This window comes from Venturia canescens, chromosome 7 (genome assembly GCF_019457755.1).
Source record: "Venturia canescens isolate UGA chromosome 7, ASM1945775v1, whole genome shotgun sequence".
Taxonomy (NCBI): Eukaryota; Metazoa; Arthropoda; class Insecta; order Hymenoptera; family Ichneumonidae; genus Venturia; species Venturia canescens.
The window spans coordinates 1,085,703-1,108,448 of NC_057427.1; the positions used below are offsets into that span (position 1 = coordinate 1,085,703).

The 22,746-nt window shown below is 40.3% G+C and overlaps 4 protein-coding genes across 12 annotated transcripts in view; 2 read left to right on the plus strand and 2 right to left on the minus strand.

Moving 5' to 3' along the window:
• Positions 1 to 279: 279 nt before the first annotated feature.
• dor (vacuolar protein sorting-associated protein 18 dor) lies at positions 280 to 6,150 on the plus strand. 4 transcript variants are annotated; one of them, XM_043424157.1, is made up of 18 exons: positions 280 to 473; positions 964 to 1,068; positions 1,308 to 1,491; positions 1,585 to 1,742; positions 1,822 to 1,998; positions 2,287 to 2,334; positions 2,471 to 2,660; positions 2,789 to 2,910; positions 2,986 to 3,198; positions 3,287 to 3,403; positions 3,485 to 3,597; positions 3,699 to 3,993; positions 4,072 to 4,389; positions 4,477 to 4,612; positions 4,720 to 4,941; positions 5,088 to 5,239; positions 5,370 to 5,779; positions 5,935 to 6,150. In XM_043424157.1, exons 2-18 carry the CDS (start codon positions 988 to 990, stop codon positions 5,996 to 5,998), a joined length of 3,000 nt encoding a protein of 999 aa, XP_043280092.1. In that variant the 5' UTR covers positions 280 to 473; positions 964 to 987; the 3' UTR covers positions 5,999 to 6,150. The 4 variants fall into 4 exon arrangements, with proteins under 4 accessions (XP_043280092.1, XP_043280091.1, XP_043280090.1 ...); XM_043424156.1 differs by lacking the exon at positions 280 to 473 and adding an exon at positions 488 to 801; XM_043424155.1 differs by lacking the exon at positions 280 to 473 and adding an exon at positions 488 to 687.
• A 176-nt stretch (positions 6,151 to 6,326) lies between these two features.
• LOC122413662 (putative 3-methyladenine DNA glycosylase) lies at positions 6,327 to 9,226 on the minus strand. Of its 3 annotated transcripts, XM_043424164.1 has the most exons (6): positions 9,128 to 9,226; positions 8,200 to 8,385; positions 7,911 to 8,117; positions 7,602 to 7,811; positions 6,980 to 7,388; positions 6,587 to 6,726 (listed from the first exon to the last, which is right to left on the minus strand). In XM_043424164.1, coding segments are annotated over exons 1-6 (1,074 nt in total). In that variant the 5' UTR covers positions 9,189 to 9,226; the 3' UTR covers positions 6,587 to 6,725. The 3 variants fall into 3 exon arrangements, with proteins under 3 accessions (XP_043280100.1, XP_043280099.1, XP_043280101.1); XM_043424165.1 differs by lacking the exon at positions 6,980 to 7,388 and having other exon boundaries at positions 6,327 to 6,726; XM_043424166.1 differs by lacking the exon at positions 9,128 to 9,226 and having other exon boundaries at positions 8,200 to 9,121.
• A 203-nt stretch (positions 9,227 to 9,429) lies between these two features.
• On the minus strand, positions 9,430 to 13,551 carry LOC122412944 (facilitated trehalose transporter Tret1-like). The gene is made up of 4 exons (XM_043422944.1): positions 13,363 to 13,551; positions 12,852 to 13,031; positions 12,573 to 12,769; positions 9,430 to 11,169 (listed from the first exon to the last, which is right to left on the minus strand). Exons 1-4 carry the CDS (start codon positions 13,547 to 13,549, stop codon positions 10,174 to 10,176), a joined length of 1,560 nt encoding a protein of 519 aa, XP_043278879.1. The 5' UTR covers positions 13,550 to 13,551; the 3' UTR covers positions 9,430 to 10,173.
• Positions 13,552 to 16,176: 2,625 nt separating this feature from the next.
• Positions 16,177 to 22,746, plus strand: part of LOC122412877 (uncharacterized) — a 132,574-nt gene continuing 126,004 nt past the window's right edge. For 2 of the 4 annotated variants that reach the window (XM_043422831.1, XM_043422834.1), the window contains exon 1: positions 16,177 to 19,252. The gene's annotated coding sequence lies outside the window, so the exon portion shown is untranslated. The remainder of the gene's footprint in view (positions 19,253 to 22,746) is intronic. The other 2 variants (XM_043422832.1, XM_043422833.1) reach the window with 2 other exon arrangements.

The following is a 22,746-nucleotide window of genomic DNA, read 5'->3' on the forward strand; positions in this document are numbered from 1 at the left end:
TATAGATTGATGAATGCTTTCGATTTAATGAATTCACTGCGTGAACGCAAATTCACAATTACATTAATAACCATAAAAATTTCTGCTCAATAGTATATAGTATACTAAATAAATTTTCAATTTATATATATCATATTTTTGTGGTTTATTTAACATCTCTCCATTCATTCAAATAAATCTTTTATAAAGGATTGAATTCTTATGATTTTGTGAGTTATTTAATTTTAATTTTCATATAAAATTGTTTTCCCTAACATATATGTCGAAGTTTAATAAGTTTATTAACATACCTGTTTTTTATTATTGAATTTTTACACATAATGATGTTCTTGTTTTATATAATAATGTACGATTTACACTGAAAAGAAGTAAAAAAATCAAGATCAGTCGGCGAAGTTCACGGAACCATTTCGATACCTCAGTCAGACCGCGGTCAGACCTCAGTGTGGAATTAGAGTGGGAGGAGTTGAGGAGTAAGTATATCCGTCAAAACTTAAAACTCAGTTGAAGCTGTCAGTGCAGTGTTTCTAGTGTCACAGAAAATGGGTGTCTTTGTTGCGACGATAGATTATTGAGGCTGATAAGATGATACGTTGAATTTAAAAAATAAATTTAATTGTCGATTGCATAACCAAATTTGAGCGGTTGTTTTTGCTCCCAATCGTCATAGACGAAGCTGTCTTTGAGGTTAGGAAAAGTGTCAAAAATCTAAATAAACGGAAATCTTAGCTGTATCATCTCGAGTTTGCATGACTTATTATTAGTAATGTTCCATTGTCACTCCATGTGACAACAATATTGGTGCGTACATATTGTAAAAAAAAAGTGAAAACTTTCTGTTTATCGTTTTAATTTTGCATTGTCAAATATGCATTGCATATCAGTGGATATTTCTAAACACACCTATATATGTGACTTTCTCAAGTCTTTTAACGTCTGTAATGCTATTTTTTCACTGAACAGGGAATCGCTGAAAATATATCAATCATGACTTCCATGTTTGACCAATATGAAAGGGCGTCTCAACGCTTGAAGCAAACATCCACTGTCCCGATGCGACCGGACATTGTAAGTGACAACACTGCAATGGCATGAAATATCAAAACTAAATTATTCACTGAAATCAATATTAGTATTGAAAGATTCTGGTCATGTGGATTATGCAGCAACATTAAATAAATATGTCCAAAAATTTAACATTTATTTTCTAGCCTCATTTCAATGAGAAAGAAGAGAAATTCAAGATCAGTCTATTGATTAAAATTTGAAGTTATTAGATAAAAAATAAATCATTTGATTTTTTCTAGAGTACAGCAGGCTTTATCCAGATGAAACTTCAGGAAGATGGACCAATTTTCAGGAAGCAGCAAGTCAATTTTGCACCTAGTGATAGAATTTGTCATTTAGTAGTCAGCAGCAATTTCATAGTGATTGCCATGGCGAACAATATTATTTTGAGAATTGATATGAAAAATCCGGATAAACCGGAAGGTAAGAAATTTTAATTTGTTTCTTTAAATAAAAACGATAAGACGGTATGAAGAAAGAAATGGTATAAACTGGTTATTTTTCTTCAAATTACAGAAATAGATATTTCAAAGTATACCACAGGCATGAAGATGTCCAATTTGTTCTTGGATCCAATGGGAAATCATTTACTGATAGCTCTTTTGCCTCGAAATGATGAAAATCCTCCTGCTGATTTGTTTTATTTACATAGGAAAACAACGAAACTAAAGCAGGTAAAAGAACTCTTTATTGAAAGAACATGACGCCTTAGAATATAGGGAAATTTAAACTCCATTTGTATTCATTGGCAAGGCTGGGAAATTTCGAGGTCATAAAATCACTGCGGTGGGATGGAATTTCGCAAATACGTCCGAGACAGTTTCAGGGCCTATTTTACTAGGAACTTCAAAGGGCTTGATTTTCGAGACGGAAATCGGTCTGGACGGCGACAAAATTTTCAACACGAGCCTGGAGCAGTATTGGAAACAGGTTTCTCACCCATCCATATAAATAAAAAACAATAAATTTAATACATCGGCACAAGTGAAAATATCCGGGTGCGCGCAAGTCAACTGGTATTATTTTAAGTTTGTAAACGAATGAATGTGAGGTACTAAAAATTTGAAGTATCATCAAAGATTGCACGGAGCTAGAAACTTACAAATATTTATAAAGATATTCAATTGCTTCTTAACGTTCCATACTGCTCGCACATCTGACAAAACACTACGCAGTAATCATCCTTTAACGCATTATTTTTTCTTACACAACAAAAAGCTACCCAATTATTTGCCACTTTATGGCAGTAAGGAGGTAGACGGACTGGTGAGTTGAAAAATCATTTATTATCACACTTCACATCACAAAGCTAAATTATAATGCTTCATAATGAATGAATGAAGGATGTAACGAAAAGCGTCTGAGGCTATCATTGAATTTTCGACTTGGTATTTTTTCCCAGGTATTCGATATAGGCGAGAACAGCAAACCTCCGATAACTGGGATAGAGTTTCACAGAATGCCGAATTCTGATAAATACGTAATTATTGTGACCACCCTCATCCGAATTTATCAGTACATTGGAACAGTCACGAATCCCAATGAAAAACCTTTGCTGCAACAGATTTTCAGCAAATATCTCAATGTAAAAGGTGCATCATTTTACTTTTCATTTTCATATAAAATTATGACACTGTTCTAATAATAATAATGTCAGCATATTATTGACGCATGGATACCACATGGTTCCAAGTGCTAATTATTAATTTTCCTCTGGTAGAGCGTTTCAACCAATTAGAGAGTTCGTTACCGTACTCGAAGATGCAATTTTATTATTCAACTCCAAAAACCCTGCCAAAAACCTTTGGTTGGTTAACGGAAACTGGGATCATGTATTCGGAGGTAAATCTATTCTGACAGGATTGAAAAATAAAAATATTATATTTGTTTGAAATGTTTTTTTTGCTATTTTTCAAGATTGATCCGAAGGTCGACCCTGAGAACATTTTAGTAAATCAACAGATGCTGATATGCCCAGAAACCAGTTTGGTCGGAAGTACCGTGGAAAAACCAATCGTTCCTCTCAACTTTGTTCTTACGGAATTTCATGCTTTGTTGCTCTACAATGATCACGTTAAAGGAATCTCGTTATTGAACCAAGAACTCATATTTGAGGATATTTACAATGACGTAAGTACGCAAGGAAGGAAAATTCATAAAAGTCGAATGTTTTTTCTGCTGTAGCGTACATTTGCATTGAAACTTTTTTCAATTCCAGCTATTTGGAAAATTGGTTAATATTACAAAAGATCCAATTACTGGTTCCATTTGGGCATACAGCGAACGAGCCGTCTTTAAATATAAGGTCACAAAGGAGGATAGAAACGTATGGCAGGTGAGCCATAGGAAAAGATCTTCTCTGATTTACCTCGCACAATTTTTAATACTTAACGCGTTTGTTTTATGTTTGTGAAAGGTATACGTGGAAAAAGGAGAATTCGAACTGGCCAAGCAATATTGCAAAGGGAATCCTGCCCATATTGATCAGGTCCTCGTCAAACAGGCTGAAATGTTGTTTAAAAATAACGAGTAAGTAAAAAATAATTTGATATTTGACATATTCGGGAAAGTTGGTAAACATTTATGCTGGATTGAAACAAAAAAATGTTTTTCTTCATTTTCTTTTCAAGATACGAGAAAAGCGCGATGATATACGCGGATACTCATTCGTCGTTCGAAGAGATATCGCTGAAGTTCCTCCAGGAATCACAGATCGAGGCACTGAAAACTTTCTTGAGAAAGAAACTCGAGGGATTAAAGCCACAAGATAAAACTCAAGTAACGATGATCGTCGTGTGGGTCGTTGAGCTGTTTTTAAGTCAATTGGGCTCGTTGCGAAGTAGTCAAATATCATATCTTCACAATCCACGATATACGGAGCTGCAGAAGCAATTCGATAGTTTTCTCAGCATACCGAAAGTTGAGGTAACCGTTGGATATATCGAGAAACAATGAGGGAACGAAAAAAAATATGAGAAAATCTTTAACCGCCATTTTTTGCAGGAATGTATCAAACGAAATTTGAGCAAAATTCATGATCTGATGGCTAGCCATGGTGATAAAGAAAATCTGATAAAATTGACGATAATGCATCGGAATTATGAAGAAGTTGTTCGTCAACATCTCTATAAAAATAATTATCTCGAGGCCCTTGAAGTGCTCAAGAGTCAGGCAAACAAAGATTTGTTTTATCAATTCGTTGGAGTACTTCTGCAGGAATTGCCAAAACCTACTATCGCTGCTGTAATTTCCCAAGGCTCGCACTTACAACCGTCGAGACTTTTGCCGGCTTTGGTTTCGTGCAACAGCGACGAAAAGCATGTACGAACGAAATTTCCGTTTATATTGTGATAGTGCATAAAGGATCAGCATTCTCTGCAAGAATGTGCTGATTTATTTTGTTTGTAGGCGAAGGAAGTTATACGATATCTGGAATTTTGCGTTTACAAGCAAGGATGTTCCGAGCAAGCGATACACAATTTTTTACTCTCCTTGTACGCGACATACAAGAAGGACGAAGTTATGCGTTACATCGGTTCTCAGGGTGGGTCGCTCTATTTCAATTCGGAGTATCTACACTTGGTCGAATTATCAAATAATAGTAAAATCAGAAAAATGAAATGAATGGGAAATAATCGAAGCTTTTTTTAGGTCAAGATATAACGATGGTTCATTACGATGTACATTATGCTTTGAGATTGTGTCAGGAAGCCGGTTTGACCGAGGCTTGTGTACAATTATCAGCTTTGTTAGGACTGTGGACAACGGCCGTTGATCTGGCACTAACCGTTAGCGTGGATTTGGCGAAACAGATAGCCGGCACACCGTCCCACAATGACAACGAACTCAAGAAGAAGCTATGGCTGAAAATAGGTTAAATTATGTTTGAAAAAAATATCAACAATACTGAAGTATAATTCAGTTTCATCGATAGCCTGAAAATTGAGAATGGCAAACCTATTTTTTAAAGACAAAGATAAAAATGGAAGTGTAATTTCATTCAGAATATTTTTTTGCAGCTGAACACGTCGTACGGGAACGCGATGACATTCAACAAGCCATGGAATTCCTTCAAAGTTGCGATTTGGTTAGAATCGAGGACATTTTGCCATTTTTCTCGGACTTCGTAACCATCGATCATTTCAAGGATGCTATCTGCAACTCCTTGCAGGTCTTTATCGTCGATATTATTCGAGATTAATAAAATTCATTGGGGAGTAATGAATGAAGCGGGGAAGTGCGATGAAAAATCATTTTAAAAAAGTAACATTCTAATGTTCACTATTTTTTTTACGCCACAGGAATATAACCAACACATTCAAGATCTTAAGGAAGAAATGGAAGAAGCGACGAAAGCCGCGAAACTCATAAGGAAAGAAATTCAAGCTTTTCGCACGAGATGTAGCTTCATCCACGTCAGAGACACGTGCAATGCTTGTGACGTGCAATTGCTCCTGAGACCGTTCTACGTATTCCCATGTGGTCACAAACTTCACAGTGATTGTCTCGTAGCCGCTTTAACACCGATGATGTCGAATGAACAACAGAACAGATTGGCCCAACTTCAATCCCAATTAATGGCTGTCTCGAAAAAACCAGAAGAACCATCCATAGGCGGTTCAACCTCGCTTGCGACCAAGGAACAAATAAAAGCTGATATAGACGAGCTTGTCGCCTCCGAGTGTTTGTACTGTGGAGATCTCATGATAGAGTAAGTATCCATTTTTTCCTCACTCTTCCGGGCTTTAGAGGAATTATTTCAATATTTTTTTTCTCATCTTTTTTATCGCTGTGTCAACTTCGATATTAATTCTCTTTTTCTACAAGCCGAAGTTATACTTTCAACTTTGTTGATTTTTATTACAGATCCATCGACAAACCTTTTATCGAGGAGGAAAATTACGAAAGAGTCATGGCCGAGTGGGCTTGAAGCGACTTCATTATGAGAATATCTTTAACATTCTTATGTACATAAATAATTTGTATAATACAGAAAAGTATTGAAGAAAGATATATAAATCCTAACGAATCTATATTCCCGATTTGTATAAAAGAGCCAAAATAATTAGGCCTTGGAATTTTTTTTATAGTTTGATTTATTTGAGAAAATAGCCCCCCTCGATTGAAACATTCGACAGAGGAGATATCTCCATATTTGTTTTGGTCTTCAATAATTCCGTATGTTTTAGAATAAATAGATGGTATTAACAATAAATAGTGAGTATTTGAGGAATGACGAGTAAAGAAAAAAAACAATGTGTAATTATCGCAATTAATCATTGAGAAAATCTGCTTCAGCTTTTTTGTCTCTTTTGCTGACAGAAGTATTCCCAAAAATATAATATCTCAATAGTTTGTTCGCCCATTCTGGGCCAGCACTATCGATGCCGATTCTCGTTGACTCCACGATTTTAAAATCCTCCGTCGTTTCGTCGTTCTCAATCCACATTGATTTGTAATTGCAAATCGAATATTTGCAGTGACTTTTGTCGATTTCAAGAGCGATACAAAGCTTCGATGGACCGTTACATATCTCGTGTTTCGCCAATTTTTTGGCTTCTCCTTGACGTGACTTTAATCGTGTTGTCCGACGATTTGTCATTTCTTCGACACCGACGAGTGGCTCAAGAGCTCGTAATAGCACCGCGCACCCCTTTCCTGTAAATATGAAAATTTGAAGTTCGAAATAGGGATGACTCAATTTTTTTTTCATCAGTACTTGACTTTGGAACTTTCGATTGTTTTCATCAAACAAAAGATACGGTTTCTCCGAAAAATGATTGTATTTTTTTTGGGGTTGCAACTCTATTCTTTCAGGGTATTGATCATGGCCACCGAATTTATCGAAACGAGAAATTTTTATTTGAAAAAAAATTAGAAACACCTTTTTAAATTATTTATGCAAACGTACTAAAAAAGGTATGCTTGGCTCTCGAATTCGATGTTACGGTTTCCAACGCAAGGGTTACCGAGCACGTAATAGCGCCGAAGTTTTCGGGGACTTGAATTATTTTCACCGAAATTTTTGACAAGCGGTGCCTCGACCATGAGAAAGGTTTTCGAAGATTCATCATCTTGTTCCAGCCATATGAATTTAGAATTCCATAATTTTTTTGAATTCATATCGTCAACATCGAGAGCGAATGCTGTACAAATTTTCCAAGGTTGGTCACAAAGCTCTCTGGGCTCAATCGTTTTTATATCGTCGTTCATTACTTTCACACTTTTCCCAATTTTCGATTCGGAGTTTCTCAACAGTTCGACGTATTCCGTATCACCCAAGATTTGAAGAGCTCTGACCAGTACGTACGAATCGGGTTCTACGTATTTCGTCATTCGATTAGTCGAGATCATTTTTGTACTTCTGAGTTGAGTAACAATTCAATTGAAAATACTCTTTTTCATTTAGGAAGAAAAAAACAATTATCCTAGAATTGTCTTTTTCATTGGCTCGGATGTTTCGAGTTTAGATTCTTCAATCGTTCAGTCTGGTTCAAAATCATTCTTAAAATAACTCTTTTCTTTTTTTTCACCTCCGCTGGATATGTTGAAGCAGTGGTACATCCCGTAAGTAAGATAAACATAAATAGTTCCGGGTAACATGTACATGGGTAAATTTCTCGGTGTTATTTTTCCTTCATAAGTTTGCGAGGCCTTATCGATTTCACCCAGATAAGCTTCCGTCTCAACGATTCGTCCTTTCAGGATAATCCCATTTTCCAGACGGCGAACCAGAATTTTTCCTTGAATTAAAAAATTTCACAATGCTATAGATCGATGCATCTTTGGAAATATTCGCAATAATTGATAATCAAATTTGGTAAGATTGTTCCACGGTATACCTAATAATTTCTTAGCCAGATCCATGCATGGGATGTTGAAAAAAGAATATGAAAGTTTTTTCGAGCTCGTCGCTTTTTCTTCCTGGGTAACCGGTGGATCTTCAAGTTGTTTTAGTTCTTCCTTCATCATTTCCAAATTTACGGTACCTCTCAACTTTTTTTTCTTTGCTACAGTCGACGCACCACCACTTTTATCAATAGCTGTCTCTAAAATAAAAAAGTTTTTGATCTATGAAAAATTGTAACGATTTCCAGAGAAAATGGAAAGAGAACTGACAAAGATATTTACGATTGAGTTTCAAATTTTCGAATGTCAATTTGTCACTCTTGATTCCTGTAGCGTCGATTTTGGATGGCTCCAAGGTATCATTTTTCGTTGAAAAATATCTTTCAGGAGCTGTAGAGCTTGCATTCTTCATCCGACACTGGGGTCGAGTACGCTTCATACTTTGTATCAATAAATATGCCTGATGTCCTTGATTGGAAATGACAGATGGACTTGGTATAACTGGGATTGTTGTGTGGTTTTTTTTTACCTTGTAACGTACGATTGGACCAAAAATCCAAAAATAATCCCAAGACCTGATTATTTTTGTGTATGAATTACATGCGACTTTTTACAAGAAAGACGTCCGGAGCAGCTAGGAACTGAAGATCTTACTGCTCTCTCCGGTATTATACTATGCCTTTTGTTCTCATGCACTTGTTCAACTACGAGACCGTGGACCGAGCGAACACATTGTCGAAAATAAAAAATTGAATGAGAACGAAGACTAGAGTCGCGTTTCTCGTAAATTGCGCTCGATCGAAAGCTCCTCCGAAGCTGGCGTTGGTAACGAATTTCAAAACATCGCAGCAGGACGAGCAGGAGTAGAAGGATACCAACAGCCAACTTCGGAGCGCGGTGACGGTTATTTGTAGATACATGTTAAAGATATTTTCAAAGATATTGTGTCCGAGATAACCTCAAGGGAGCGAGTTGGTTTTTGAATTCGGTTGGTGGTTTCATTCAGCGGAAAATACATGTTTTTTTTTTAAAATGTATCCGCTAGAATTACCGATGATGAAAAACCCTCGAAAGTCGAATTCTTTTTTGTCGAAGTAGCAGTCGGGGGTGAAATAGATATTACCAATCTCTAGATCAAAGTTTAATTCTGAAGATTTGTGATCCGAAAAAAGATCGATCGATGAAAAGAATTCGGAAAACCTGTTCCTACCCGAACTTTGACGAATGCTTCTTACAATCGCAGTTCCACGATTAAATTGAACGATGAACATCCTTTTACCGTAAATACATCAGCAGCAGAACATGAATTCTTGACGCACCGACATGTCAATAGATATAAATATAAATATTTTGGATGCGCACCTGGCGGTGAGAATTGTAACGAGGACAGTTGTTGTGGCGTCGGAGTCCGATTCAGTTGAGATCGGACAAATTTCGGCTCGTTATCAAGAAATTAATTTACTTTTCTAGCGTGCAGTGTATAAAAACGACTTTTGATCGATGTACCGAAAATTCAGATCATACAAATTTATTAAATCACGCTGCGTTTTTAACAACGATAATATATATTCTTGACACACCAAGTTTTGAAAATCAGAGTGATCGAACGATGAACCGCAGCGCGTCCCCGTAGATGGCGGCGGCGATATTTCAGACACACGCATTCCGTTTTGGTGAGTTTTTTAACGCGTTATTTTCAGTGGCAATTAAAGTTATTTATTCTCTCAACACTCGCTCTTAACAATAAGTATTTAACATCCTATTAACTATACTACTCTGTCTTTCATACTCGTGCACTTTCTATTTTTTATTCGTACGTGAATATCGTTCGTGTGATGCTTATTCCTCGCAATAACAGTGTCTTTGAAAAGACAAAATAGTCATGATTTTAAAACAAGTGATTCGTGATAAATCTAGACTTTTCGCGTCGGTAAACCAATATTTTTTTTCTCTCAATCTGCATACAAATTGTACATAAAAAGAATGAATTTCGCGTCCGAAAAATTGGGAAAAAATATATACGAGAAAGTGAAAAGGCATAGGGGGCGCTCGGTGACATTCGTTCGTCCTTTGCACGAGCGTAGTGGATTGAAGTTGTTGTTAGTCTTTATAATGAATACACGCAGAGAGTGCGGTGAACTCTGCTCCCTCACGGAGGGAAAAAACATTAGGCATATATGCGGAGCGTCGATTTTTCACGGTAAAATAATAGGGAAGTGAATATAAAGATAGAGGAATTAAGACGAAAGCTCGCTACTAAGCGTTGTGGGTAATATCGTTGAATTTCTTTTGGTTGATATTCTCGACTTCGTGAACTTTGCTCTTGGACATGTCTTTTTGAATTTGAATGAGGGATTTGCCTCTGGTTTCGGGAACGAAGATCCACGTGAAAAGAGCGGAGGAAAGTGAGCTCAGAGAAAAAGTCCAAAAGACGTATTTTTCACCGACGAGATCGAGAAAAGGTTGAAAACTCCTGGCCGTAGTGAAAGATATGAGAGCGGCTGTAGCGCTTAGGCTCATCGAGGCCGTCGTCTTTATAATGGGTGGAAATATTTCGCTGATAAGAGCGCAAGGAACTGGCACGAGGCCCCACGCCAGGCTGAAGTTGTACAATATGAGTGAAAAGATGGGGAGCCACGCGTACGAGCTCGCCGAATAAACGCTTGACATTAAGTGAAAATGAACCCCGAGGGAAATCATTGCGATCGAGGCACCGATGCTCGACGCGAATAGCAAAGTTCGCCGGTTCAATTTATCGACGATTATCGTCGCGGTTGCCGCGGCGATGATCGAGCAGAAGCTCAGCGACATTACGACGACGCTCGGGGTCAAACCGATTTTACTTTTGGCCACTATTATTTCGGCGTAATAGCTCATCGTGTTGTGTCCAGCACCGTACAAAAAAATACTCAGACACATCATCGTCGCTAGATTTTTACGATTTACCGGCTTATTAAATTCGGCCAGTCTGTCGGCCACGCTGACCTTCGTCGAGCCCACGAAATCCTGCAACTCGCTTATCTCCGCTTTTACGTTCTCTCGCCGATTGTACCACCGCAACGATTCCTCGGCCTTCCTCGTATTCCCCTTCAAAATGTGGTGGTACGGGGACTCCGGCACGAGTGCGAACGCCACCGCGAACACCGCCGTCAGGGCTAAGCTCACGCCCGCGAAATGCTCCATCGGCATGTTCGGCCCGATCGCGTTTCCCAAAAACGCCCCGATCGCCGTCACGTTTAGGTTCAAAAATATCTGCGGAGAGCCTTTCTCTCTTTATCTCGCGCACTTTATGCCTCAATCGGACAGAGATAGCGGAGCAAAACGGGATACCTGAGGAAATGTTTAACTTTTCAGAAGTTTGGGAAGCTCTGTCTATTTTTTCTCCCAAAAACTAACAAATGTTCTTTTCAATTTTCAAAAAAAAAAAAAAAAAAATGAAATTCCGAGTACAATAACGAATAATAACGAAGATTGCCAATGTTTATTTTGTTAAAATTTGTATTCTTTATCTACTGAACGATGGATTCAGTGCCAAAATTGTGCGGAGTGGGCACGTGATTCATGCGCATTTACGATTAAGGTAACTCCTGTACTAGTCAAATGAGTGCAAAATTTTTTAAAAAATTTTCTTTTTTTTTAAAAAAAAAAAATCTTATTAACGTGAAAAAATATTAAAAATGATAGTTTTGCAAAACTGTCAAATGACGGATGCAAATTTCCATGATGACACACTTTCACAGGTATTTTTCGAAGAATCATCTGTATTTTTTAACCGATTTTATTGCGCCAAGTCTCATTTTGTTCCTCAACTAATCTTCTATGAATTCACCACGTAGATTTTCCTTTAAACTCATTCTTGAGAGAAATTATGAATGAACGAGTTTTTTCACTTAATGAATAATTAGCTGAAAAAGAACTACGCGGTGGATTCATATAGAACCAATTGACGAACAAAATGAAACTTGTTGCAATAAAATCGATGAAAAAACGCAGATAATTCTTTGAAAAATACCACTGAAAATGTATCAGCGTGGAAATTTGCATTTATCAGTTGATGGTTTTGCAAAACTAGCCTTTTTAATATTTTTACATCGTTATGAGATATGCTGTAATAGAAGAACACTAAGAATATATTTAATCGGTACGTTAAACTTGGTCTAAAAGCGTTTTGAAAATTTAGCACTCATTTGACTAGCACGCAGTACAGGAGTTATCTTAATGTCGTAAATAGTAATCTGCGAGGCAGTAATCGCAGATATACAATAGTACATTATAAGACTAGGACGAAAAAGTTTTTCGTACGCGTGTTATACAAAATTTTATATTACGAGGTGCGGAAATGTGGGTTTTGTGTACGCGAAGCGTACGCAAAAGCGTCCATTTACGTACCGCGTGATATAAATACTTTTTGTATACCTGTGCAAAAACGTGTTCACTTTGGAAGTGATGTAAGAAAAGAGAATTTGAGAAAAAGGAATTTTTTGAAAAAGAAAATCGATATCCAAAAAAAAAACAAGATATTTTGGAAAAAATATGTTTCATGTTCTTTTCGAACAAGTATAAAAATTGAAAAAAAAGACGAAAAAGTTTCCCTCATTTTTCGGGTATCCCGTTTTGCCCCGGTCTCCACTAAATACGATGCTCGATCAGCTTACCAGAGATCCGCGTATCTTCGGGTCGGCGATCTCGCCGATGAAGAGCGCCAGGCCGGACCAAACGATTCCAGATGCCGTACCGATCAACAAACGCCCGGCGTAGAGCCACGGAACGCTCGTCGCTAGCATTAGGAACGTCCAACCGAGAGCCAGCGGCACAGCACCCCCCAGAATCGTTTTTTTTCGACCGATGCAACCTGCGATTTCATCACAATTTCCAGCTCTCCTTAATCATATTCCCATTTATTTATTTCGTCATTCGCGCGCTTATTCCGAGACCTTGAGATATCGCTCCGCCGACGGAGCCGATCGATCTGCCGAGGCTGAGAATCGACGCGATCCACGAGGCTTCCGTAGCTGTCAGTTTGAGGGCCAATGTCGCGTCGGGCGCGGTCAGCTGGGCCAAGTACGGCGACGTCCAGCCGTTTCCCATGCCGGTCACCAGTACCGCGAGACTCACTTTTTGTTGTTGTTTTTTCGAATGCAAACAAAGACAGACGAATCATTACGAAAACCGGTTTCGAGAGGATTAAATGTAGCGGCGTTTACGTTCAATATTTTTTCGCTGTGTTATTTGCGTACCGAAATGATATATTTTTTAAAATTTCATCGTAGCGCAACTCTCTTGAGAATGATTTTTATTTTGACGACAACTGGCGCGTTCTGAGGGATTAATAAGCGAGTTTGGCGGGACAAAATGTTCGGCAGTTTGCTCGGGAACGATAAAGCGCGCTCGGGTTCGAGGGCCCTGGCAGCGTATGACTTGGAGAAAATGAGTTTTCACACTTACTGATTAGAGCGACGAGCCACTGTGGCCAATACGGCAATTTCTCGATGGAAAAAAACATCTTAGATATTATATGCCATCGATGAGCCACCGCGGGCGAATAAAAGAATGAAAATTTCGTTGGAAATTTTGACGTTCGTGTTGCACATAACGAGAGCTGAACTGTGACTGCAAGCCATTTCGTAATCATCTTCGTTTTTTTTCGATACTAGTGGAAAGCAATTCGCAACTTGAATAGTCGCAGATACGACGCCCCCACTCTCGCAACCCCGCTTCTTCTCCCACCCTCCCTTTTGAAGCGTGCCGTGAGAAAAAATGCGACAAATAAGTTCGTTTACCCGAATCACGAAATTTCTGTTCATGGGAATTCACTGAACGAGCGAAACCAAATCTTTCGTGCGAATAAGAACTCGAAACGTTTGTTTATTTATATTTAATTCACGTACACTTTTATATGAAATATTTATTTGAATATCAAGTACCTAAACCGTTTTGTTGAGAATAACAAATATTTTGTAAATCGAATCGCACTGGTCAGTTCAATACAACTGAAAATTCGTTTAAATATGTATTATTACTTTAGCCAACATGATTTGCAGAAAATAACAAATAATTTTGAACAATAAAACCACCAGTTTCATTGTCCGCACTAAATTTTTCATCTATTCGGGTTCATTTCCGATGGAAAATCTTGAAAGGGGCTGACTTATGGACGCACGTTGCAACTGGCACGCGCGAGCAGGCTTGCTTCCTTACCAAATAGCAGGCACAATCGATGTTCAACAATTACGATTCATCGGCCAAGTCAGCAATCCCGTTATCTCATTTTCAAGGTTACTTATACGAGCGGAGAGATCGTTCGGATGAGGGAGGGCAATTTTTCCTTCGGTTTGTTTCCTCCTGCCCGTTATCTTGCTTCTCCTTAACTTTTCTTTCGTTCGTTTCGTTAGATTTTCTTCCCAAGCTTTTCTTCTTCACGGAAATTCATACTTAGAATCGGATCTTTGGTTCTCACGAGCAACAGCCCAGCACTATGATCGCGAACGAGAATTGCCAATTCGCAATACGGATTGTCGACGAAAGTATCTGCCCTTAGCAACACTCCAGATGCTCGCAGTTGCTACGGCCGAAATTTTCTAGTCCAGGCATACACAATGGGCGCGCTATTGTTGCGTTTCCGATTCGAATTCGCGGCGGAATAAAAAAAAAAGTAAATGACGCAATGGGGGTGCAAGAGTGAGAGGAAAAGGATAGAAAAATAGGGTACAGGCCCTTGGAGCCTCTTGCCTCCTTTGACACAGCCGGCCGCAGCAGCTATTCGCTCTGCGGAGAGGCGGAAAAATATGAAGCGCGGAGAGGCCAGCAGCCCGTGGGGAAGAGTGCGGAACGCGTAATTCTCGTACCTTATGCAGAAAGCCGCTATCGGTTGAACAAGCACGTTGTTCAAACACGAAAGATTTATGCAAGATAACGTTTAACAAAATGGGCATATTTATGATCCGGGAGCACCGGATTGTAAAATGAAAGAGCAATTTCATTCGCATGAAATTCATTTCGTTTGACGTGATCGCACATGGCGCGATGTTATCGGCATCCTCGTCTCCGCCTCGTGAAATTCAGATAAATATGCGATAGTACATCAAACAAATGTACCATTCCGCGTCTGTAGACGAACATGTTATTACTTTTTAGCTTGTACGTTTGAGCGTAAGCGCTCACGATTCAAGCGTTCCTTCATTATTTATTGGGAGGAAAAAAAGAAATTTGTTTTATTATTATCGATAAGCGGATATTCATTCGCTTCGGTAGCTTCCTCCGAGCGCCCACTTTTTTATTTACCGGGGACCCGGGGACCTTAAATTTTTGCGAATAAAAGCTCGGAAGTGCGATAATAGCGAATGACGTTGAAGTTTGCAACGTTGGAGTTGAACGAAACGATGTAAAAAAGCCTCCAATAATTCCAGCAATTCTTCAACTTCGTTCCCTGCCGAATTTTCAATTCGTAGGGATTCAATTCAAAAGCTGCTCCGATACTCCGTGAAATAAAAAATTGGTGAATTACAAAAGTTTTTTCGTTGATCAGCACGATCGCTTTGCGTATTCGAGCACACCGTACGAAGGAGAAAAAGCAGAAAAAACGTTTAAGAAAACTGATCGTGCGCGTGCGAACGTGAAAACGTTTCGGTGAAACGCGCGTTCCGATGATTTTTCGAGCAGGTCCCGATCACGCTTTCGAATCCTCTTCGACGTGAAACCAGCGCGCGTTCTCGCCTCCTATGGAGACTCATAATTATTAACCCTCACAAATTAATTTCAACTCCATCGAAGTAGTTCTAGTCGATGTAATTACAGAAAATTGATCGATTCTGAATAATATATCGAGTCGCCGAAATAGGAATGAGCGAAAAAACTCAACGAAGGAAGCAACGACTAAAATGTATAAAATTTTAATAAAGCCAGATTGAAGGGAACGGTAAAATTGGCTGAATTATGGAGAAGCGTTAATCTCGTGGGGAAGACGAGGGCGAAGAGAATTATCCACAGCCGCCAGTAGGTACAGCCGGTGTGTATACGGCCCCGTAGTTTTTTCATTCTCGTTGCACTTTCTCCTTTGACTGGTAGCTTTCTCGCGCGTCCACCTTCTCGCGGGGGAGTGTGCGACGCGCATGGCTGATGATCGGGAGCACAAAGCCACCCCCGAGCGGTTCGTTCGTTTACGTGCGACCTCGTGAAGCTCCGTCAATTTGGTGGTAGTTCACGTGGTGGGGTGTCCTCAGTTGGAATCGCGCAGTCGCCTGACTAGTTTCGAGGCTCTCGTCATCTCGCGATAGTGAAAAATTCAGTGTCTCGTTATAAGAAAAATAATAATGATCGATTGTAAGACAACGGGGGGAGGAAAGTTGCATCGAATTTGTGGTGAACGAGCGAGAAGCTTTGACGAGTTGATTTGAAAAACTCTACGACAACGACGACAACGACGACGACAACAACAACAACAACAACAACAACAAATTTCAAGAGTACAGCAGTTGATGGATCGAGCAAGCCTTTACCAATTTTTGAACGTTCCAACCGCGAGAAACAAAATAGCAATGATTTTATCGGGTGTGCGTTTCCAAATGCTTCGAGCGAGTGAGTTTTCTATGCTTCTGAGAGTGTCACGAGTGCTCGAAAAAAGGGAGTTTCGTGGCCAATATTGACGCGTGAGGATCGGAAGTGAAAGAGAGCGAGCTATATATGCATGCACGGAGGATCGTACAGAGATAGAGCTTGGCCATGACGGTCGTACGTGTTTGAGCCACGAGCGTCAGGTGTCGCTTCCATCGCGCCAACAACCCTCACTCACCGCTAGCAGCACCCTCTCGCTTTTCTCTCCCCTCTCTCTTGCTCTCTCGCTCTCTTTCCCTCGGCCCTTTTTCCACATGACACACAGAGGCTTGTTTTGAGGCTTTTTGAGCTTTGGGAAAGAGAGGGACGTCGATTCGACGAGGACTCGAGTTTCTTTCGCAACATTTTTTGCCTCGATGCCCTCTTTTTTCCGCCTCCTCCGTTTTTTCCTGGCGCACCGAGTCAGTCTTTCGCGCCTTGCGTGACTTTCCATCTTTCGCTTCATCCCCCTTAACACCCATGGATACAATTCGGCTGATTCTCAGGGTTTGCCCTGCTTGCATTCTTTAGTACAACAAGCGGACTAAAAACGTTGGAGGCAGATACAGCGGAGAGGCATCGGTGCAGGGCCTCCGTGTACGAACTCGAAGGAATGCCCTTTTTAACATTCGCTTTATTTCTCGTCTCGCGACACGAGCGTCCGCGTAGCTACGTACGAATTCGAGGCTAATGTTGTTGTCGTGGGAACAACAAGAAGGCGGGGTGGTGCGTGGTCCCCGATGTATTCCATTTCTACCTCAGATCTGTCAGTGCTGCCTCGAATATTTAGTTTCGTGAGAAACTAAACGGTGCGGTGGTGTCGATGCTACGAAATGGCTTATTTTTTGCCTGTTTTTTTATAATTGTTCAAGCATAATTCCAATCTGGTGGAAAAAGCAAGGCAAACATTGAGAATGTGCGCTGGGTGAGAGGGGAAAGGAGAGAGAAAAAAGCTCGACTGGCGCGATACCGAGTGACGATACGGTGGAAAATAGCGTTAAACCGTGCTTCGAAGCACACGGGAGTGTCGCGTCCACCATTTTGAGTGCGCGAGGTTATTTCACCCCGTATGTTGTGTGCTCCTCGCGAAACATCCTTGTTTTGGTTTATTTTTTCGCTTCTTTACTGCCCAACTGACGAGTTTTTCCGGTCACTTGATACTCCATTTCATCTCAAATTTATAAAGAACAAATCTATTATCTGACAATCTGTTTGGCAAGATTGGCAAAGGCATATGCGGCCGAGTGTGGGCTAGAGGAGGAGAGCTCGAGCTGGAGGGATGTTTCTTTAGTGAATAGTCGATAAAAATAAGAATAAGGAAGGATCGAAGAAACGAGTGACGCCACGGATTTTTAGTGGATAAGAGTGCAGAGTCGTAAGGCTGTGGTGTGTGCGTGCGTCTCCTTGCGCGTATGCGTCAGTGTGTGCGTGAACGTGTTTATTTTTTACGTTGGCGAATGCGTTAGGACGTTCGACGATGATCGATCGATCAGCTGATTCCTTTTTTTCTATTCAAATTTCAAGAATTCTCCACGAAAGCACAACAACGCAGGAGGATTATTCTGATTAAAAAACTCGCGACGAGATTCAACGACGCGATTTATGCAGGGGCTGGAAAATGAGCAACGTGAGAGCACTGGCTGACGGGTTAACGTCAAAGGCGGCTCTTTCGCATACGTCGAACTGGATAATTGTCCCAAAAACACTCTCGTTCTAACGAAGCAGAAACAGTTTATTTATGCTCTCTTATCGTGGAACGATTGCCAGGCTCGGATTTGCTTCCGAAGGCGTTTAACGGGAGTGCTTGGTAACAGCGGTGCTATCTCGGTGCAGCAGAACAAATTGTTTCGGAAAATCCGTCGCGAGGCGAGAGGATTCGGGGAAAAGACGAATCGCCGAGGCGATGGAACGAGCTTGTCCGATATCGTCGGAATAACGCGACGCTTCCTCGATTGACTCGATGATTTTTTTAATATGTGGCACCTCATCTCGTGCTTCGCGGTCTCGAAAAACCCGATGAGCTCCCTCACAACGAGCGCGAGTCGAGGGTTGGAAATTTAAAATGTAACATGCTCGCGGATATCGAATCGACGATGATTGAAAAATAACAAACGATGTACGAACGCTGTTTTTTTTTGTTGTTCGCAAAGAATTCGAATCATGGAACAAAGGGTGGGATTGGACGGATTAAAAATGTCCTCGAGGCTCCGGTAGCTCGCCGTATTTTCCAACATCTTCTCGCATCCGAGTCCGAGTGTTGTAACAAGTGATTTTCTTTCCGTTTCCGATCGCCTTTATTTTCATCAAAGTGCTCCGAACCATTCCTTTTACCGCGATAACTCCGGATTATTCTCTCCCGCGGTCTTGCGGAACGCACTGTTTTTAATGAACGGGCTGCTAGCCACGCGGGACCGTCAGTGATATGTGAGACTCGATGCTCCGTCTTACGTAAAATTCCTCACATAAAAAGGGATAAAGTCCAGTATGTCCGAGATGTCCAGTAACAACAACAACAACAAACACGTGATTTTGAGTTACGTAAAAGTTTCGACGTAATGGCGATATAAAGTTTTTCCGATCGCCAAGTGCGCCTTTTCCATTTCTTTTCTTCCGTCAAAGTGTCACCTCTCCGATGTGTCTTTTGTGCCTCGACTGTTGTTATTTTTTCTTCCGTTGATTATCGTCGATCGCATGAAGGATTAAAGTGCGAGTTTACAGCTCGATCGATAAAACCTCAACCATAGCGGTGAGTATTCATCTATCCTTTTATGTCTATCTCTAATATTTCTGCTGTATATTCATCGCATCATTGGATGCGGAGAAAGAGGACGTCGAGACTGGGTTAGTTGCGAAGGATTCGTGATAGAATCATGCGGGACTTTTGAAGATATATATTTGTCCTGGCAATCTTGCAAATCGGATGGTGCAAACGCTCGAATTCTGCACTTCTAATTCAGTTTTCATCGTGCTAAAAACTCCGTGTGGTATTTCGAGATCTCGATGTCCCAAAAGCGCAGTTGGCGTCGATTTAAATTGTACAGAGCCGTTTTCCAGGGGGAAAGTCGGCTTCTTTCCGATTTTTATATTGGAACAGCAGCGGGGCAAATATTTTGGCACTTTCTGTTGTCACACGCGACAACATTAATTGCGCCCTCGTACAGAGCGTCCTCGTTACGAACGGCTCGCGATCCTCGCGATCTCATCCCACGGGCGCGAAGAGTTTTCGTGTCTCGGCAATCCAGACTCCGAATTCGATATGAAATAGCCACGGTCAAAAACAAAAATGTCATTCATACGCAGTATAAAATTCGAGGGTCAAGTATATTTCGAGTAAAAAACACGATTCGATCTTCCCTTTCGAGCAGGCACTCAACGGAGGAACATATTGGAAAACCAGAATATTTTCAGCTCGCAGAGTCTGTTTCCTTTTGTGTCCAGCGCTCCATTTCATCCCTGTTTTTTCTCAGGCAATTTTCCTGAGATTTCATCTCTTCGATAATTTCAACGAAAATCCTTGTTACGGTGAAGTTTTTGTGTATAATAAATGTCGACTTTATCGATGACTTTCTGACGGGAATTCAGGGTGAAAAATCGCCTCCTTTTATTGGTAATTTTATCTCGGAAGGATGATTAATAATAGTGTAAGTCGCAAGGGTAGAAATGCCTGGAAAACGGTCTTCCAAAAGTTGACCTTTTCCATAAACGTGTCCCACATACACGGACATATTCTTCATCTTGACATCCAATCGAGAGCGGAAATTCACGAAATTGTCTATGACGATGAGCTAAATTTGACTTATAAAGTCGGCTGGTACACCCCGACGAAAATGATAATACGTCAAAAAGTACTTTTGAGTTTCGAAAGTCAAGCTTTCAAGAATGTGAGTTGAATATATTTTGATCCTTTCCTCTCACCAATTTTGCTTCACTTTTGAAAATGAAGCGTGAAAAAGCGTCGAAACGTTTTTTGAAACAACATGTGCAGACTTTTCGCATCACACTCGAAGGGCCGATAACTTAATGAAGTTCTTCAAAGTTTTTACTAGTTCTACTCGTCGGACGATCCCGAAATCAGCAAACATGTGTTCACTAACGGATTTTCCTATTTTCTCCGCAAGGTGGCATCTGCCCTTGCGTGTCGCGGCTTTCAAGCTTTTTCCAATATGCTCATACGGCAATAGTATGCAAATATGAGTCCGTTGCCGAAAGTAGACAATGCGGGCGTAAAAAATGTTTTTTTTTTTTTCATCATTGGAAGGTGCGTTGATGCGAAAAACATTATGCAGTTGAAAAATATCGAGTGGAATGAAATTTGCTCGCAGTAGCCTGCCGGATACGTCGCGAGTCAAGGCGCGGAGATTATGCAAAGGTTGAACGGATAATGTTCGATTTGAGACGAGTACGAGTCGGCTGGAGTTGGCAAAATGGCGAAAAGCATTCGATTTTCATTTAGTGTAATGTTCCTTTTACGATAATCACTGCAGCAGAAATTTGCCAGAAAGTCTTAAACGGGAGAGGGAGCGTTCTGCTTGTGGCGAACTTTGGCGACAGAGTGATAAAAAGATTGAGCGGGCATTATCGTTTGCCCTTTTAAAACGGCTTCAAGAAAATAGTACGCTCGAGAAAACTTGACATTAAAACGACGTTTTGGGAAAGCTCAAGGGGTGAGTCAACATTTATAAGTTACGTACATACGCGCTCACGTACGGATCGTGTGCTCTTCCACGTCACACAGATTATATTATGTACGAAAAAATCTGGCAATCGTCCAATAGCCCTTCGAGACTTTCCAAAGCTTCTCATATTTGTTATTTTATACATAACGCAATTTCTCAGTGTTGTATCGAATTTATTGATGCGTTATGAGCTCGTGAAATCAATAATATCGATTAAGGTAGTTCTGTATGTACACGTACGAGCTAAAAGTTTGGGCCGCGGCGTCCAATGAAATCTAATGCTTATAGGGAATATATGCGAATAGGTCCTCTACACATATAGAAAGTGGCGCTGTAATCGTGGCAACAACGTCACTCTCCAGTATTAGCGTCGAGCGTCAAAATGTCAGTGTTTCCCGAAATCTTATTTATTCGTCACGAAAGAAGATTAAAAGTGTTCGAATAGCGATTCAATCGAGAAAGGTGGTCGAACATTTGAGAAAAAAGCTTTCGTATTGTTTTGTATTGCGTCTATCAGTTCGCCGCACCGTACACTGTTGCCACGCCGTCACAGCTGGCCATGCGCCCGTTGCGCGTCACGTAAAATTAACACGATTCATCAGTCGATATTTCAGAAACTAGAGGGTTAAAAATTTCCATTTTTTAAAATATTAATCCCACAATAGTACTGAATACACGACTGGTTTTATTTTAAAGTCGCACGATCCGTTTAGCGTCGGTAACGTCGGTAATAAAAAATGTAAACAAATTGCTATCCAGAGTGACGCGTTAGGAATAGGCATTGCGTAGAAAATGACCCATTTTTAGTCGCGAATATCTCGAAAACTAAATGGTGAATAGATTTGAAATTTTGACAGTCCATCCACGAATTAAATCATATTTAAATGTCAGCGGGTTCTCAAGATTTCAACAAAAGTACAGGACTACTTTAAGCAGGAAAAAATGCTTTTTCAATCGATAATATAAAAGATGTAGATTCTTGGCGAGTATTTTCGTATGCAGGGAGGCCAGGGAAGAAATTTTTGTTGTTCTATCAAGGGAGTAACGCGCACGAGTTTTGATTTATATCCCCCCGGGGGGTCGTATTCAATTTTCCTGAGCGAGGGACCGTACGAAAGGGAGGGAGAGATGGAAAGAGATCAATTGAATAGGCGGATCGCGTTTCGAACAACGCGCATGTAGAATTTCATGTTTGATCAGTTTAATTGAACGATCTACGTCGATATAAAAATTTTCAAATCTTAGATCGAGCGAGAGAAGATTTGAACGAAAATAATTCATGAAATACTGAAATTTTTTTAACCACTCGCCGGAACAAACGAAATCGAGCGCCTCAGCGCCCCGGACGGATGCGGAAACCGAACGCACCGAATGAAAAATATTGTCCAGGAAAGAACAATCAATTCGATCCTTGGCTAATTGATCGCGATGATTGAATTTCTCCCCGATGTCCGAGCCAGTGCAGAACAAGAGGGCTGAAAATTAAGGAAAACGAGCGCAGGAGAGGGAGCAGAGAAAGGACGAATGTCGAGGACAAGGATCGAAGCAGGCGAGTGTACATCAG